The 15,523-nt window shown below is 41.9% G+C and overlaps 1 protein-coding gene across 1 annotated transcript; it reads left to right on the top strand.

The window, feature by feature from the left end:
- Window positions 1-5,508: 5,508 nt before the first annotated feature.
- Window positions 5,509-8,472, top strand: LOC137084549 (type-2 ice-structuring protein-like). The gene is made up of 6 exons (XM_067450836.1): window positions 5,509-5,629; window positions 5,765-5,829; window positions 5,969-6,054; window positions 7,446-7,571; window positions 7,746-7,854; window positions 8,405-8,472. The coding sequence occupies exons 2-6, from the start codon at window positions 5,772-5,774 to the stop codon at window positions 8,470-8,472; spliced, it is 447 nt and encodes a 148-aa protein (XP_067306937.1). The 5' UTR covers window positions 5,509-5,629; window positions 5,765-5,771.
- The last annotated feature ends 7,051 nt before the right edge of the window (window positions 8,473-15,523 follow it).

Below are 15,523 nucleotides of genomic sequence, written 5' to 3'. Positions count from 1 at the left end.
ATGGTGTCTCCTCCGAATTTGCCTCACTGGCACGACATGCTCAAAACCCGTCTTCGGCGCAATAATTCCGATCTTTCATGTATTCATATGTCTCTTCCGTGATACCCTGAAAATTTTGAATAATCCGATCTAATATGATTTCCGACCTGTAAGGTTGCCAGAATAATAATCTTACACGGTGTGTTAATAGGCCAGAGGAGAACTGGCACCCCGACTGAGTCTGGTTTCTCCCAAGGTTTATTTTTCTCCATCATGCCCCGATGGAGTTTTGGTTCCTTGCCACTGTCGCCTTTGGCTTGGCTTGCTCAGTTGGGGACACTAAAAATATGATTAAAGTTATTCAACTTATTATACAAATAAAATATATGAATTAGGTCTTATTTAATTCTATAAACTATAATACTGATCTGCCAACATTGTCGCTATATGATAAATTAAAATAAGCTGATAACATCACTGTTTTCTCCAGTACGGCTGTACAGCCAAATCTAATTTTGTCGCAATATTACCCTGTTTGACACTGTGAAGCTGCTTTGACACAATCGTGATTGTAAAAGCGCTATATAAATAAAGTTGATTGATTGATTGATTGATTTATATGTATATGCGAGTATTTATAGGTGTATATGCATGGAAGTTTATATGTATATGCGAGTATTTATAGGTGTATATGCATGGAAGTTCATATGTGTCTGCGAGTGTTTATAGGTGTATATGCATGGAAGTTTATATGTATATGCGAGTATTTATAGGTGTATATGCATGGAAGTTCATATGTGTCTGCGAGTATTTATAGGTGTATATTCATGGAAGTTTATATGTGTATGCGAGTATTTATAGGTGTATATGCATGGAAGTTCATATGTGTATGCGAGTATTTATAGGTGTATATTCATGGAAGTTTATATGTATATGCGAGTGTTTATAGGTGTATATGCATGGAAGTTTATATGTATATGCGAGTATTTATAGGTGTATATGCATGGAAGTTCATATGTGTCTGCGAGTATTTATAGGTGTATATTCATGGAAGTTTATATGTATATGCGAGTATTTATAGGTGTATATGCATGGAAGTTTATATGTATATGCGAGTATTTATAGGTGTATATGCATGGAAGTTTATGTGTATATGCGAGTATTTATAGGTGTATATGCATGAAAGTTTATATGTATATGCGAGTATTTATAGGTGTATATGCATGGAAGTTTATATGTATATGCGAGTATTTATAGGTGCATATGCATGAAAGTTTATGTGTATATGCGAGTATTTATAGGTGTATATGCATGGAAGTTTATATGTATATGCGACTATATATAGGTGTATATGCATGGAAGTTTATATGTATATGCGAGTATTTATAGGTGCATATGCATGGAAGTTTATATGTATATGCGAGTATTTATAGGTGTATATGCATGGAAGTTTATATGTATATGCGAGTATTTATAGGTCTATGCGTGCGTCAAGTTTATATGTATATGCAAGTTATTCACAAGTGTGTATGCATTCATTACTAACATTATATGTATTGGTATGGATTTCTTATTAGTGTGCACGTGTATTCCATATATGTATTTTGAACAACCAATAGTATACATGTAAATGCGAGTAATGTATAGGTGTATATGCACATGTATTATGTATGTATTGATAAGCGAAGTTTGATTTAAATCCTACGTGGCGCCTCATACGCAAGTTTGATAGGTGACATAAACGCAAACTTAGAGTAGATTTAAATGCATCCAGACAGAGCGAGCCAGCATTTTGCATGAAATAAGGACATATATAACAAACGCAGCCTCATTTAAATGTGTTATCATCTCATGCGGCAGAAGTAAACGCTGCATCTGTAACTGCACGAGAGAAATATGAGCCGAACTTCTGTTGACACGGTACACACTTTATTTAACATCACAACTGACGTTTTTGCAGTACTCTGAGTCGGATTTAGACTTTATTATTTTTGACGTCACTACAAAGAATTAACCCGGTTTATTAATAAAGTCATGTAAATGCGGTTTACATGCATTGTCAGTTTACTGTTTTGCATGTAAATGGAGAAAACTGGTTATTTCAATAACCTGATATTTGTGAGTTATCAGCTTACTGGTGTGCATGTAAACACGTTCAATGATACTACGTGTTTATTCTGGGTGTTTTGTTATTAAAGAGCCTGGTTCATCTTCTTCGTGAGCTTTGATCAGTGTCAAGAAGTTACTTGACGACAGTTGCAAAGTACAAGTAAAAATATGTTAAATGCAATAATTTGATATGGCTCAAGATGTAATTGTCTGTATTGTTATATTAAATGTGAATGAGTTGAAACAATATTTAAAAATTTTCTCTAATATCTACATAGAGGTTATGTGACTTATTTAAGGGTTCAAATTGTCCAGATACGGTTTAACGGGTACATTAACAACCCTAGAAAGTGTTGCTAGAATGAAATGGTCTTTTTTTTGCCTAATTTGGAAGGGTCATGAATATCATTGTAGAGTTCTGCTCTGATAGGCTGTTTCACTGCGCGGCTCATTTCAGTGACAGAAACACATACTGTTCGTCAAGACAATGGAGAGATTATGCATCCAACCTTATATGTGTGAGCCTGTTTCTGATGAAGATGCAGATTTTGAGGAACAACCAATTGTTTTGAGATTGGAAATGGACGCTTCTGAGTGGTAAGTTTATGTTCCAGGCAGGTTTTTGAGCCTGTAAGTTAAGACTTTAAATCACGACTCACGACTGTAGCGCTCCATGGGAAGTCATGCCAAACTACCCGACCGGCAGGAATTGCGGTAACAAGATGTAAAAAAAAGCATGCCAGACCGTATGGGGCTCATGCTTACAGTATTTACAATTATTTTTATTGCCAAAGGTGCTAACTCCTTGCTTATTTGAGGGAAACAGTGTAGAAAAAACAGCGCATAAGGCAAGAGAAGCTGTTATACCTTATATTTTATGTTATTTGTATATTTGGAAATGTATTTGGGATTGATTTATACTTGCACTCAATGGACTGAAAACTAGCTAACACTAGAAAAGAACACCCGTAGAGAAGTGCCTTGTCTTGCCTTTATTTTCAGTAAGAAACTGCAAAAAGTAACGTCAGTACTATAACTTCAGCATACATGTGAACTAGCATATATATAACATATTAAAGGGATATTTTTCTGGGCTTGTTTGTGTTTTATGGGGCGCAGTATTACATGTCTTGATACTTTTTTCTTATATTTTTGATTTTTTTTTCTTTTCTTTTTTTTTCTTATATTTGACCTTTATTTCACACTGCTGTCTCCACTGTCCTTTGAACGCCTCGTCTTCTTCCTGCTTCTATGAAGCCCATCCTTCGCAATGAAAAACGCAATGGTCTTAGATTGGTTAGATGGCCAAATGTAGTTTCCTGTATTTTTATTGGCTGAAGTGCCAAGGTTGCCAGAAATACCACGCCCCTTACCATCACAGGCAGAAGTCACATCTGCCGTGTAAATAATGGCGTCTATATTGCCATACCAATTTGAGCCCGAATCAGACCCAGTGGGGATGAAGGTCAAGCAGAACCTCTGCACGCAAGGTTTTTTAATAAAATGAACAGTGTTGCCAGATTGGGTTGACGATTTCCAGCCCAAAAGCTCGCTAAAACCCGCCCAATCCAAGAAAAAAACGGCCAAAATTTTAAATAATAAAATAATGTGATATAATTGTATTGCCATGTCAGTCAAGATTGATTAGCACACTTTTATTTCCTTAAAACAAAATAATGCTGACAGAAATAAATAAATAATCAATTTCCCAGGAAAACGGATCAAAACAGGACAAGTACATTCAAAAACAATATGTATGACTAAAATGTCCAAGTGGAAACTGTCAAAATCATGAAATTAACTGATGATGACACATTAAACGTTAGGCTATAATTTCAAAATGTCAACAGTAAAAACTAATTTAAGTGCAAAAAGTGCCCAATATAAGTGATTGGAATAAACAACATAATAGCAGGCATTACACACAACATTAATGCACACACACCACAGCCAAAATGTGTCATTCACTGATAACGTTACATACTGTATGATAATAATCCTACAACCAAAAATTAACAAGAATGCGTTTATCTATGTTGTGCTTCTTTAGACAGAACTACAGTAAAGTTATGTATTTCGTGAATATTTATAGAACATAACGCAGAACAAATTAATTATTCGTTGATTCAGACGGACCTCTTTCAGCAGCTGTCGGGACGAGTAGAGTGCAGTCCTGGTTTAAAAGGTGCGTTTCCTGATCAAGTGACATATATATATATATATATATATATGTCACTTTGCGATTTAGCGATCACTTAATATCCAGCAGCTACAATTTTGCGCTAAAAACCTGTCACAAATGAGCAGTTCCGCCAGGCCTAGAACATGGGCTGGCATTTGCAAATGTTGGCAGCGTACATATTAATATGTATGTGCTATTCAGACGTCCTGCTCTGCCCGCACCCTGGGCATCTGAGCTCTGTAAGCCACCATGGCCCCCTGAACTTTTTTGTTTTCCCCATTCCTCCCTTGTTTACCCCTCCCTTTTCTGTTCCTCCCTTGTCTGTCCCTCCCGTCCCGCCCTGGTCTGTCCCTCCCGTCCCGCCCTGGTCTGTCCCTCCCGTGCCCCCCTGGTCTGCCCCTCCCGTGCCCCCCTGGTCTGCCCCTCCCGTGCCCCCCTTGTCTTTCCCTCCCGTGCCCCCCTTGTCTGCCCCTCCTGTGCCCCCCTTGTCTGCCCCTCCCGTCCCGCCCTGGTCTGCTCCTTCCGTCCTGCCCTGGTCTGCCCCTCCCGTCCCGCCCTGGTCTGCCCCTCCCGTCCCGCCCTGGTCTGTCCCTCCCGTGCCTCCCTGGTTCGTCCCTCCCGTCCCGCCCTGGTAATGATTAAAACCATTTAAAAATGAAACCCCTAATTAAAACGTTTTCGTTGAATTAATCATAAAACAGGTTGAGTAAACGTATATTTTAAAGTTGAAGTCAAGTTTGAGCCAACTAAAAATTATTAATTCAATTAACTTTAAAAATAATTGAGCAAACATACATTTTAATATTGAAGTTAAGTTTGAGCTAATTGATTTTTTTTAATTCAGGTAACAATTTCTAGAAATTGATTGAACATAAAAAAATCTGTGGAACTAGTTACTATATAATAATTAGTTGAAAGCTCTTGAATTATTTTACAGTGTAGGGGAAAGGACCAAAAAAGTATCAGGCTGGATGAAGGTCATGGGACCGAAACTTTTCAGCAAATAAAGCATTTTGGATACTTTTGCAAGTAGGTAGTGTGCGGGACTTTCTTGTTTGTTTTTCATATTTAATGGGGAAATGCTCCTTGTGACTAATATTTAACTTGACTATGAATATTTAATATAGTTTAAAGTAAAGTTAAACTAACATTTACATTTCTACAGCCCCATCTCACCCCATTCTACAATATTTGTGTTTAATTTTTATGTGTACAAAAATCTATATGTCAAACGATCACATTTCCTCCTTGTGCCTTAGACTATACACACTTGACATTGAGTGAAGTATAAAAGCAGGGCTGCTTCTGAAACTTCACCCAATCTTCTTCTGAGATCCTAAAGGCAACAAACAAACCAAGGTGAGTTGTTGGAACAAAAACCGACTGAATAACATTTCTATCATTTCTATCTAAAGTATTTTTGTTTTTCGTCCTTAAATACATTGAGAATCCACAGAGGGCAGACATTTAACTTTTCCTGCTTGTTAATTTCAGGTTCATCATGGCAATGCTGAGAAGTTTTCTGCTTCTTTTTGTTATCTTCTCAATGGGGAATGCAGGTTAGTCATTTATTTGTAAAAACCCTCGCTATTTCATTTTAAAAGCATTTGGGAACAGTACTAATATTTGCATGATTAATGAGGAATTTACAGTGTCAGAATACACATAACATTTATGCACTGTATGCAATTAATGTAGGTAAAGTATGCCCCTGTGGATGGACAAAGTTTGGTCTCCGGTGCTACAAGTTCTTCCCTCAGACGCTTAACTGGGTAGCAGCACAGGTAATGTGTTAGTTACAGCACAGGTAATGTCTAATGTGTTAGTTACAGCAGAGGTAATGTGTTAGTTACAGAACAGGTAATGTGTTGGTTACAGCACAGGTAATGTGTTAGTTACTGCACAGGTAATGTGTTAGTCACAGCACAGGTAATGTGTTAGTTACTGCACAGGTAATGTGTTAGTTACAGCACAGGTAATGTGTTAGTTACAGCACAGGTAATGTGTTAGTTACTGCACAGGTAATGTGTTAGTCACAGCACAGGTAATGTGTTAGTTACAGCACAGGTAATGTGTTAGTTACTGCACAGGTAATGTGTTGGTTACAGCACAGGTAATGTGTTAGTCACTGCACAGGTAATGTGTTAGTCACAGCACAGGTAATGTGTTAGTTACAGCACAGGTAATGTGTTAGTCACAGCACAGGTAATGTGTTAGTTACTGCACAGGTAATGTGTTAGTTACTGCGCAGGTAATGTGTTAGTTACAGCACAGGTAATGTGTTAGTTACAGCAGAGGTAATGTGTTAGTTACAGCACAGGTAATGTGTTAGTTACAGCACAGGTAATGTGTTAGTCACTGCACAGGTAATGTGTTAGTTACGGCACAGGTAATGTGTTAGTCGCTGCACAGATAATGTGTTAGTTACAGCACAGGTAATGTGTTAGTTACAGCACAGGTAATGTGTTAGTTACTGCACAGGTAATGTGTTAGTTACAGCACAGGTAATGTGTTAGTTACAGCACAGGTAATGTGTTAGTTACTGCACAGGTAGTGTGTTAGTTACTGCACAGGTAATGTGTTAGTTACTGCACAGGTAATGTGTTAGTTACAGCACAGGTAATGTGTACGTTACAGCACAGGTAATGTGTTAGTTACTGCACAGGTAATGTGTTAGTTACAGCACAGGTCACAGCACAGGTAATGTGTTAGTCACTGCACAGGTAATGTGTTAGTTACGGCACAGGTAATGTGTTAGTCGCTGCACAGATAATGTGTTAGTTACAGCACAGGTAATGTGTTAGTTACAGCACAGGTAATGTGTTAGTTACTGCACAGGTAATGTGTTAGTTACAGCACAGGTAATGTGTTAGTTACAGCACAGGTAATGTGTTAGTTACTGCACAGGTAGTGTGTTAGTTACTGCACAGGTAATGTGTTAGTTACTGCACAGGTAATGTGTTAGTCACTGCACAGGTAATGTGTTAGTTACAGCACAGGTAATGTGTACGTTACAGCACAGGTAATGTGTTAGTTACTGCACAGGTAATGTGTTAGTTACAGCACAGGTCACAGCACAGGTAATGTGTTAGTGAAAACTAGTCACTTATTCTTTATGGGGGGAAAATAGATTTTGTATTTACAATTTTGAAAAAAAAATATCTTTCTTTTTTAGAGAAACTGCCAAAGCTTTGGTGCGAATCTCGCTTCTGTGCACAGTAGAGCTGAAAATAATTTCCTGCTGGGTCTGTTGCCTTATCGTTCCACATATACCTGGATTGGTGGTCATGATGGAGAAATAGTAAGTTCATTTGTGTTTTCTTGTGTGTTTGATTGTCTAAACTGAACTTTCAGCTTAAAACAGTTAATGCAACATTTCTAATGAAGGCGGTTTAAAGCTGACTTAGTTAATTAGCTTCTTACTGAAGTCAGAGTACAGTCATGCACTATTATGATCACTGTCTTTGCTCTCTAGGAAGGACAGTGGTTGTGGACTGATAGAACTGCGTACGACTTTACCAGCTGGTGTGTGACTGAGCCCAACAACCAGAATGTTGAGAACTGTCTGCTGATCAGCTGGACCGGTGAGAATACTTCCGATTACAATTTACAATACTACAATTTCATATCATACAATAACATTTAATGGCTCACTTTTTATTATGGCCCTATTATGGCCCCACTATATATTAGCTGGCCTTAAGTACTATGCACTTACATCAAAAATATCTACAATGTACAAATGTTCAAATTGTATTGCAAAGCACTTTTGCTGATCCTGAGGTGGGAAAGGGGTAGAGTCAGGTGTGGTGGGATGGGTAAGTTTGGGTAGGGTTAGGGACAGGTGTGGTGGTATGGGTAAGTTTAAGGGTAGGGTTAGGTGTAAGGGAAGTGCCAACTGTGTAATTATAAATGTAACTACAGAAATTAATTACAGACGTAATTACATGCAGGTATTTTTAAAAATGTAAGTACAATATAAAAACATGTATGTACACAATAAGTGCATTGCATCAAACGATTAATTAAAATCTTAGTACATAAGGCCACCTATTATAAAGTGGGTCCATTATTACTTTGATTCTAGCACGACTATAATGATCAGAATAACCAGTATAATTTTTCACCCTACAGCCAACTATTGCTGGAACGATATGCCCTGTTCATCCCTAATGGCCTCTATCTGTGTTGCGGACCTCTGAGATCATACGCAGTCATCCTGCACCACAGTTACTTTGATTGTACACTTTCTAGTCTTATCTTGTCTTTATTATACAAAGTGGGAATGGATTTTTACTATTTTTGAGATAGGCATATCTAAAAAAAAATATTCCTTATTAGTTTTGTTCTCTTTTCAATACCTTCTCTGAACTACTCTTGTAATCAATAAAAGCATTGATAAAGCAAATCATGTGTTGTGGAGTTCAATCAAATTCATGTATGAAAATAAGAATATTGTGTAGCAAGGTTTGAAGATATGGTTATTATAAAGGCATAATGTCATCACCAGGGGAGGGGTTCATGCAAACTGCACACAGCTGCTTCATCATTGACAAACACTAGAAGACATTTGTGTGTGTGTGTGTGTGTGTGTGTGTGTGTGTGTGTGTGTGTGTGTGTGTGTGTGTGTGTGTGTGTGTGTGTGTGTGTGTGTGTGTGTGTTCCTACAATGGACTGAAAGCAAATATGAACCTCATTCAGTGCTCTTTTTGTTTTCTGTCTTATAAAATGTGACCCTGTCTGTGAAAACCCTCCTAAAGTCATTTTTTTGTGATTCACTGTTTTCTACATAAAATCATCCTACATAATGTAAAGAACATTCTGTTAAAATATTACCTTGATATCTCTAATATTCACTGAGTATGGCTATGTTAAAGATTTGCTGAATTTCAGGCTCAGGAAATCATGTTTTCAGAAATTCCAATGTAAACAAGCTTATTTTTAAAACTGCAACACGTTTGATGCATAATTATCCTGAATATTAGCCATATATCACATTTGGCACATTTATGGGAAAATTCTTAGTTTTGTAAAACAGGCCTATTTATGATGATGCTTATGTCCAAAAAGCACAAAAACATTCAAACGAATTGGGGGTACACGAGCTTGATTGTAGCAACAATTACCAAGTCAATTAATTGAAATTATTTGTATAACTTTATTAATAAAATTAAATATCCATGGAAAAAGTCATTAATATATAAAACAATTAATATATTACATTTCAGTAGAAAATCTCTAACTTCAATTATTTTACTGGGCTACTATGAAACATTAAGTACAGTAATGGAGTAAAAATAAAGAAAGGGATAGTTCACCCAAAAATTCTGTCATAATTTATTTATCCTCATGTACATGTATTTATCCTCATGAAACATGTATCCTCATGTTTCTTCAATAAAGCCGGTTATATCATTATTCGGGGTAATTCCACCGAGATTAATATCGGAAAAGCTGTTTAAGCAATCAGCTATTTTTTGTTCCTGCTCGCGTTTAAGTGCTGCCATCTTAGATAGCCTATATAACTTAATTCATGAAACCAGTGTTTCCCAACCTTTTTTCAGTCATGGCGCCCTTTGAAAATGTTCTAAATTTTGTGGCACCCTCTCGCAGACGTTACGCTAGGGGTGTAACGGTACAGCTTGCTCGTGGTTCGGTTTTAGGTTTTAGGTTCACAGTTTCAGGTTCACAGTTTCTGTATGGTTCGGTATTTGCTATGTTCATGGAAAAAAGGACTACTGTCAAATTAAAATAAAGAAAAGAACAAATAGCTTAAATACAAGCAGCAGCACAAATAATTAATATTGAGCAAAGATAATAAAATAATGCTTTTTTCTTTTCTTTTCAGGTAGGTCTAACATTAGTTTTTAGGTATATAAATTGAATAAAGTAATCAAATGAAAAATGACTGCATATTTAACTGTTAAAATTATTTAACTGTTTATAATATTAATCCTTATTAAACTTACAAAAGCTATTCAATCAAGAGCAGTGAGTGATTCCTTATCTTCTTTGACATTAAACAGACAGCAGTAAAGGCTACTGCTCCTTTAAGACCCAGGGGTATCACTTTCTCGACTGTATGTTAACTTAAGGCATATTCAGACTATGTCTGCTTGGATACTCATCAAGATGGACATGTTGACATCGGCTACTTCTTGTGTGAGTTTGTCCGTTCAAGTGCAAGACTTGAAAGAGAGCTCAATAGTTGCGCGCTGTGAGACGTGCATCTGCGCGCTTTCGGATGACAGCAGAGAGACAAATCTTCTCACATTGCGATCGCATGTGAGTTCTCAATCGCGTCTTCTGGCTCTACACCCATATTCATATTATGATACGGCAGGACTCACATGCATTAAACAAAGTTTACTATGAGAGACCGTTTGCCCATGTTTTTCTTTTATTATCGCTGTTGCTGTAATGTATAACTGAGGAGCCAGCAGGTGTATCCATCGACAGACACATACATAAAGCATTATTTTCAAGTTACAACCTATATTAAAGATGCGTCATCAGATGTGAGATGAACCGCGATGCAAAGTGCGCGCTGAAACCTTTCACGCGGCACCCCGCGCACCCCGGTTGGGAAACACTGCATTAATCTGACGCACCACCATCCACATGTTTTAAATAGACACATAGCAGGCCTTATATGACTTTAAATTAAGATGGTTATTATTGGCACAATGTTGAGCTACAAAACAAAAAAGAAAATATTAAAATATTGACGTTGACACGAAAATATCTCCAGAGACATCTGAACCCGACTAAAGTCGCGCTGACCTGATTGCCGCTCGTGCCGATTGATATTAATGTCTTTCTCTTCCTAATGGTAAAAAAAAATAAGTTCCTGAACTGAATAACATATGAATCAGCTGGTGTTGTTGTGATGAAAACCCCGAGATGATTAAAATTGACGATTAGGGAACCCGCATTCGATATTTTTTTGGTGCAAAAGTATAAAGTGTAGTGTCAATAAAATCACTAATTTCAGTATTTATAATATTATGAATAAAAAATTGAGTATTGTGTGGTGTGGCAAGCAGCGTGGTGAGGGACCGCGAGAGCGGCCGGTGACGAGTGGTAATGAGTACCAGCTGCGTGACACAACGGTCTCATCTCGCGGCCAAGGGACGGGAGCATAAAAGTAGAAGCGAAGGCAGCGGAAGACGAGAGAGGACCAGGCCTGGATTTATGTTATGTTTTGTTATGTGTTTGTGGGCAGTCGTCCGTGAGGGGCTGCCCGCGGTTTTACTTTCGTTTTGATTATTTTGAATTAAAAAGTTGTGAAACGTTCGCCGGTTCCCGCCTCATTCCTTCCATCCATGAACTTTATTACATTGGTGCCGAAGCCCGGGAGGAATGAGGGACGCGCTGTCAGAGAGCCCTCGCTTCTGAGGGTGATCGCGGTGCTGAGGAGTTCGGGCAGAGCGGATGAGGAAAGACCGCGAGTGGCTGCCCAAGGCGGTGGTGCTGGAGCGAGTGAAGACCGGTGGGACGGAGAGCTCGCTGCCATGCCCCTGGGTCAAGGTGGGGTGGCGGCCGTCCTGGAGGGAGCGGAGGAGTTGCCGGCGTTCGCCGTGGGCCTGAGCCTGCTGCCGTCCGCCGGAACGGGGAGGAGCAGGGAACGCGGAGCTCGCTGCCGACTGCCCTCAATCGGAGGAGCCACCGCCGGCCGCCAGGGGGCGGAGGAGGATCGGGCCGTCCACCGGGCGTCCAGCACCATCGCATAGCACCGCGAGTAAGAGCCTCTCGGCTGGTGAGAAACAGTGTCGGGGAACCGGACCAGATTTTTTTTTCTTTCTTCTTCTTTCTTTCTTTTTCCCTCTCTCCCCTCTCTCATTCTGTAGCTCGGTGCTCCCGTCTCCATTTCTCTCGCCTCTCTGTCCTTAACCCCAGGTGCCACGGCCGCCGGGAGGGGCGGGGGGGGGGGGGTGTTTAGAGCGCAGTCTCGGGAGTGCCCCCCGGCCTGCGAGGGGCGATGGGGGTATGTGGTGTGGCAAGCAGCGTGGCGAGGGACTGCAAGAGCGGCCGGTGACAAGTGGTAATGAGTACCAGCTGCGTGACACACCGTTCTCGTCTCGCGGCCAAGGGACGGGAGCATAAAAGTAGGAACGAAGGCAGCGGAAGACGAGAGAGGACCAGGCCTGGATTTATGTTATGTTTTGTTATGTGTTTGTGGGCAGTCGTCCGTGAGGGGCTGCCCGCGGTTTACTTTCGTTTTGTTTATTTAATAAAAGTTGTTGAATGTTCGCCGGTTCCCGCCTCCTTCCTTCCCATCTACGAACTTTATTACATATTGTCACAAACAAACAATCACAAACAATCAAAAAACATTTTGTAAACCCGTTTGACCGATTGGATCAATAGTGATTGCTAGTTCTGAGTCTAAACAGCTAAAAACGTCTCGGGTTATGAATACAACCCATGTTTCCTGAGAGGGAACTCGCACTGCGTCATTATAGATGACACTTCGAGGGGAATGCCCTTGGCGTGATGCTACTGAAGCTTGAATGAAAAAAGGCCAATCCTGATTGGTGTTGCATCATGACGTAGCGAGTGACGGCATACCCGGAGGTATAAAGGGATGTCGGCACAAACAGTAGGCGGGGCTACGAGACGCAGTGTCTAGTTCCCTCTCAGGGAACATGGGTTATATTCATAACCCAAGACATTCCCTTTATCGAGGGAACTCGCACTGCGTCATCGTAGATGACACTTCGGGGAATGAATACCCACTAGCCCAGGCCCATCGAAACCACCTGGTGTGAACCAATTCTGGGCACACTCAGGAGGCAAGCACTCTGGCGCCTGGCGTCACTGGGAGGTGCAGACTGTAATGTCTAATGAAGGTGTGCGGAGTGGCCCACCCGGCCGCTTCGCAGACTTCCTGCAAAGAGGCTCCCGAAAGGAGGGCTACCGAAGAGGCCATGCCCCTGGTCGAATGAGCCCTCACAGCTATAGATGAAGGCAAGTTGCGCACCTGATAGGCCGTGGCTATTCCCTGGACAATCCAGTTACTGATAGTCTGTTTTGCCGCAGGCAGCACTTTCTTGGGTGGACCAAAACACACCCACAACTGGTCTGACTTCCTCCAATGGGCAGACTTCTCCAAATAGATCCTCAATGCCCGAACCGTGCCGAACCGGCACGAGAGGCCACGCTACTACGTTGGCCCAGCCGATGATCCTCAGATCTCGACGGGCCAGGGACACCCTCCTGCCTGGGCGCCACCCCGGACCTCAGCGGAATACAAGTTCTATAAGCCACCGAACGCGCCCTCGCCTCTCTGAACCTTCCCACCACCGCCTCGACGGAGGTGCCAAAAAGTTCAGAGGGCGAGATCGGGGCATCGAGGAGAAAAGCCTTTTCTTTCACCCCGATGTCCGCCAGGTTCAGCCACAGATGCCTCTCCGTGGCGACCATAGCCGCCATCGACCGTCCGATGGCAACTGCTGTTTGTTTGGTCGCCCGGAGAGAGAGATCCGTGGTGCGGCGCAACTCAGCCATCGCATCAGGGGGTAGGCCCTCCCCCTGATCGAGGTCCCTCAGCAGGTCAGCTTAATAAGCCTGCGACACAGACATCGTGTGCAAGGCCGCCTGACCCGCCGACGTGTATGCCCTGCTATTAAGACGCAAAGTCGTCTTCAATGGTTTTGATGGCAGGGCTGGAGCTCTTAGTGTCGATGACAACCTGGACGCGAGATAGTTCACGAACGTCTCGTCGATGGGCGGCATTGACACATACCCTGCTTTGGCCAATCCCTCGACATCAGCGAAATTAAAGCGCTGATGTCGATGGATTCGCGCCGAGTAGGGTTTCTTCCATGCCCCCACGACATGCTCGTGAAGGTCGGGGAGGAATGGAAGGCTCCCGGGAGCTGGGCGACTATGGTCGGGGAGAAACCGATCGCCCAATCTGTCAGGGCGGGCGGCCTCTCCCCTGGCTCTCTGCCACGGCAGCTGAAGTCTCAGCGCCGCGCACCCCATCACATCCAGCAGCTCCCCATACACAGGGCAGGATGGCTGGGAGGATTCGGCCTCAGCCTCATTATCCTCCTCATCCACAGCCATCCTCTGATCGACTGGAAAAGCACAGGCTGGCGAAGAGGAGGAGTCTCCATCCGACTCCTCCTCCGTCAGCCTTCTCCCGCGACCTGGCTGATTGTCCGCGAGCACTGTGCTCTCCAGACGATGAGCCAGATCCATCTGGGAGCCCCAGGACAGACGGCGCCGCTCAGCCTCGGCATGAGCGGGACAGCTCCCAGATGCTGGCGGAGCGTCCTCAGCGGAAAACGCTCGCAGTTTGCGCAGGAAGCCCCCTCGAGAACCTCCCGCGCGTGCTCTTCCCCCAGGCAGAGCACACAAAGGGTGTGCGTGTCCTCAGGCGTGAGAAACCTGGGACACGGATCAGCGCATTTCCTATACGCCCATTTACTTTTATGTGTGCATTTCATTTTCAAACTTTTTAGACAGACTTTCTAGCGAACCAGACAGAACAGTCCCTGAAGACGAAAAGAATAGCGTCATGTTGGCACGGTGCCCTTTTGTACTTCCTGGTCGCACGGTGATGACATCACCAGCTGCCGACGGTCAGTAGGATTGTGATTTGATAGCGATTTCAGACACCTGTCACGCTGAAGGCGTTCCCCGTAACGTCAGCTGACGCAGCTCGAGTTCCCTTTCGAAAGGGAATTGATGTTTGTTGTGACTGGCAGAGTTGTATGCAGGGCGAGCACGGAGAGAGGAAATCTATATCGTCTATATCGTTGCTTTTTTTCGATAGTAATATCTTGAAAGTTCATATCTAGATATAGATACGGTAACGATATATCGTTCAGCCCTAGTAGTATGTACTCTTTGTGTGAAGAAAAAGTATATACTTTTGAGTGTGTAGCAGAAAAGTATGCAAGCTTCGGGACATACTACCTCATCATCTTTAACGGACTCCCTGTCAATCATCGTCAGATTCGTCACAGTTAAAATCCTCCACGTTCAGTTTCATTTCCTATCCCGCAATGGGTTGTGGGCAATATTAGCCGTTAAGAGTGTGCATCGATCCGCACTTCGAATTCTGACCGGAAATGGTAAACCATCCGGGTATCTTTGGAATACTCTTTTCAGCATACTACGATTTGGGACATACTAATTCTATTTTCAAATACTATTTAGTATGGATAGTATGCAAATTGGGACGCAGGGAAAGTTTTGAACGGTTATGAATCAGCATATCGATTCATGGTTTGGATCCTT

Source organism: Pseudorasbora parva, chromosome 8 (assembly GCF_024679245.1).
Source record: "Pseudorasbora parva isolate DD20220531a chromosome 8, ASM2467924v1, whole genome shotgun sequence".
In the NCBI taxonomy this organism is placed as follows: Eukaryota; Metazoa; Chordata; class Actinopteri; order Cypriniformes; family Gobionidae; genus Pseudorasbora; species Pseudorasbora parva.
Note: the sequence above shows the minus strand (reverse complement) of the source record. Positions and strands in the feature narration are given on the sequence as shown.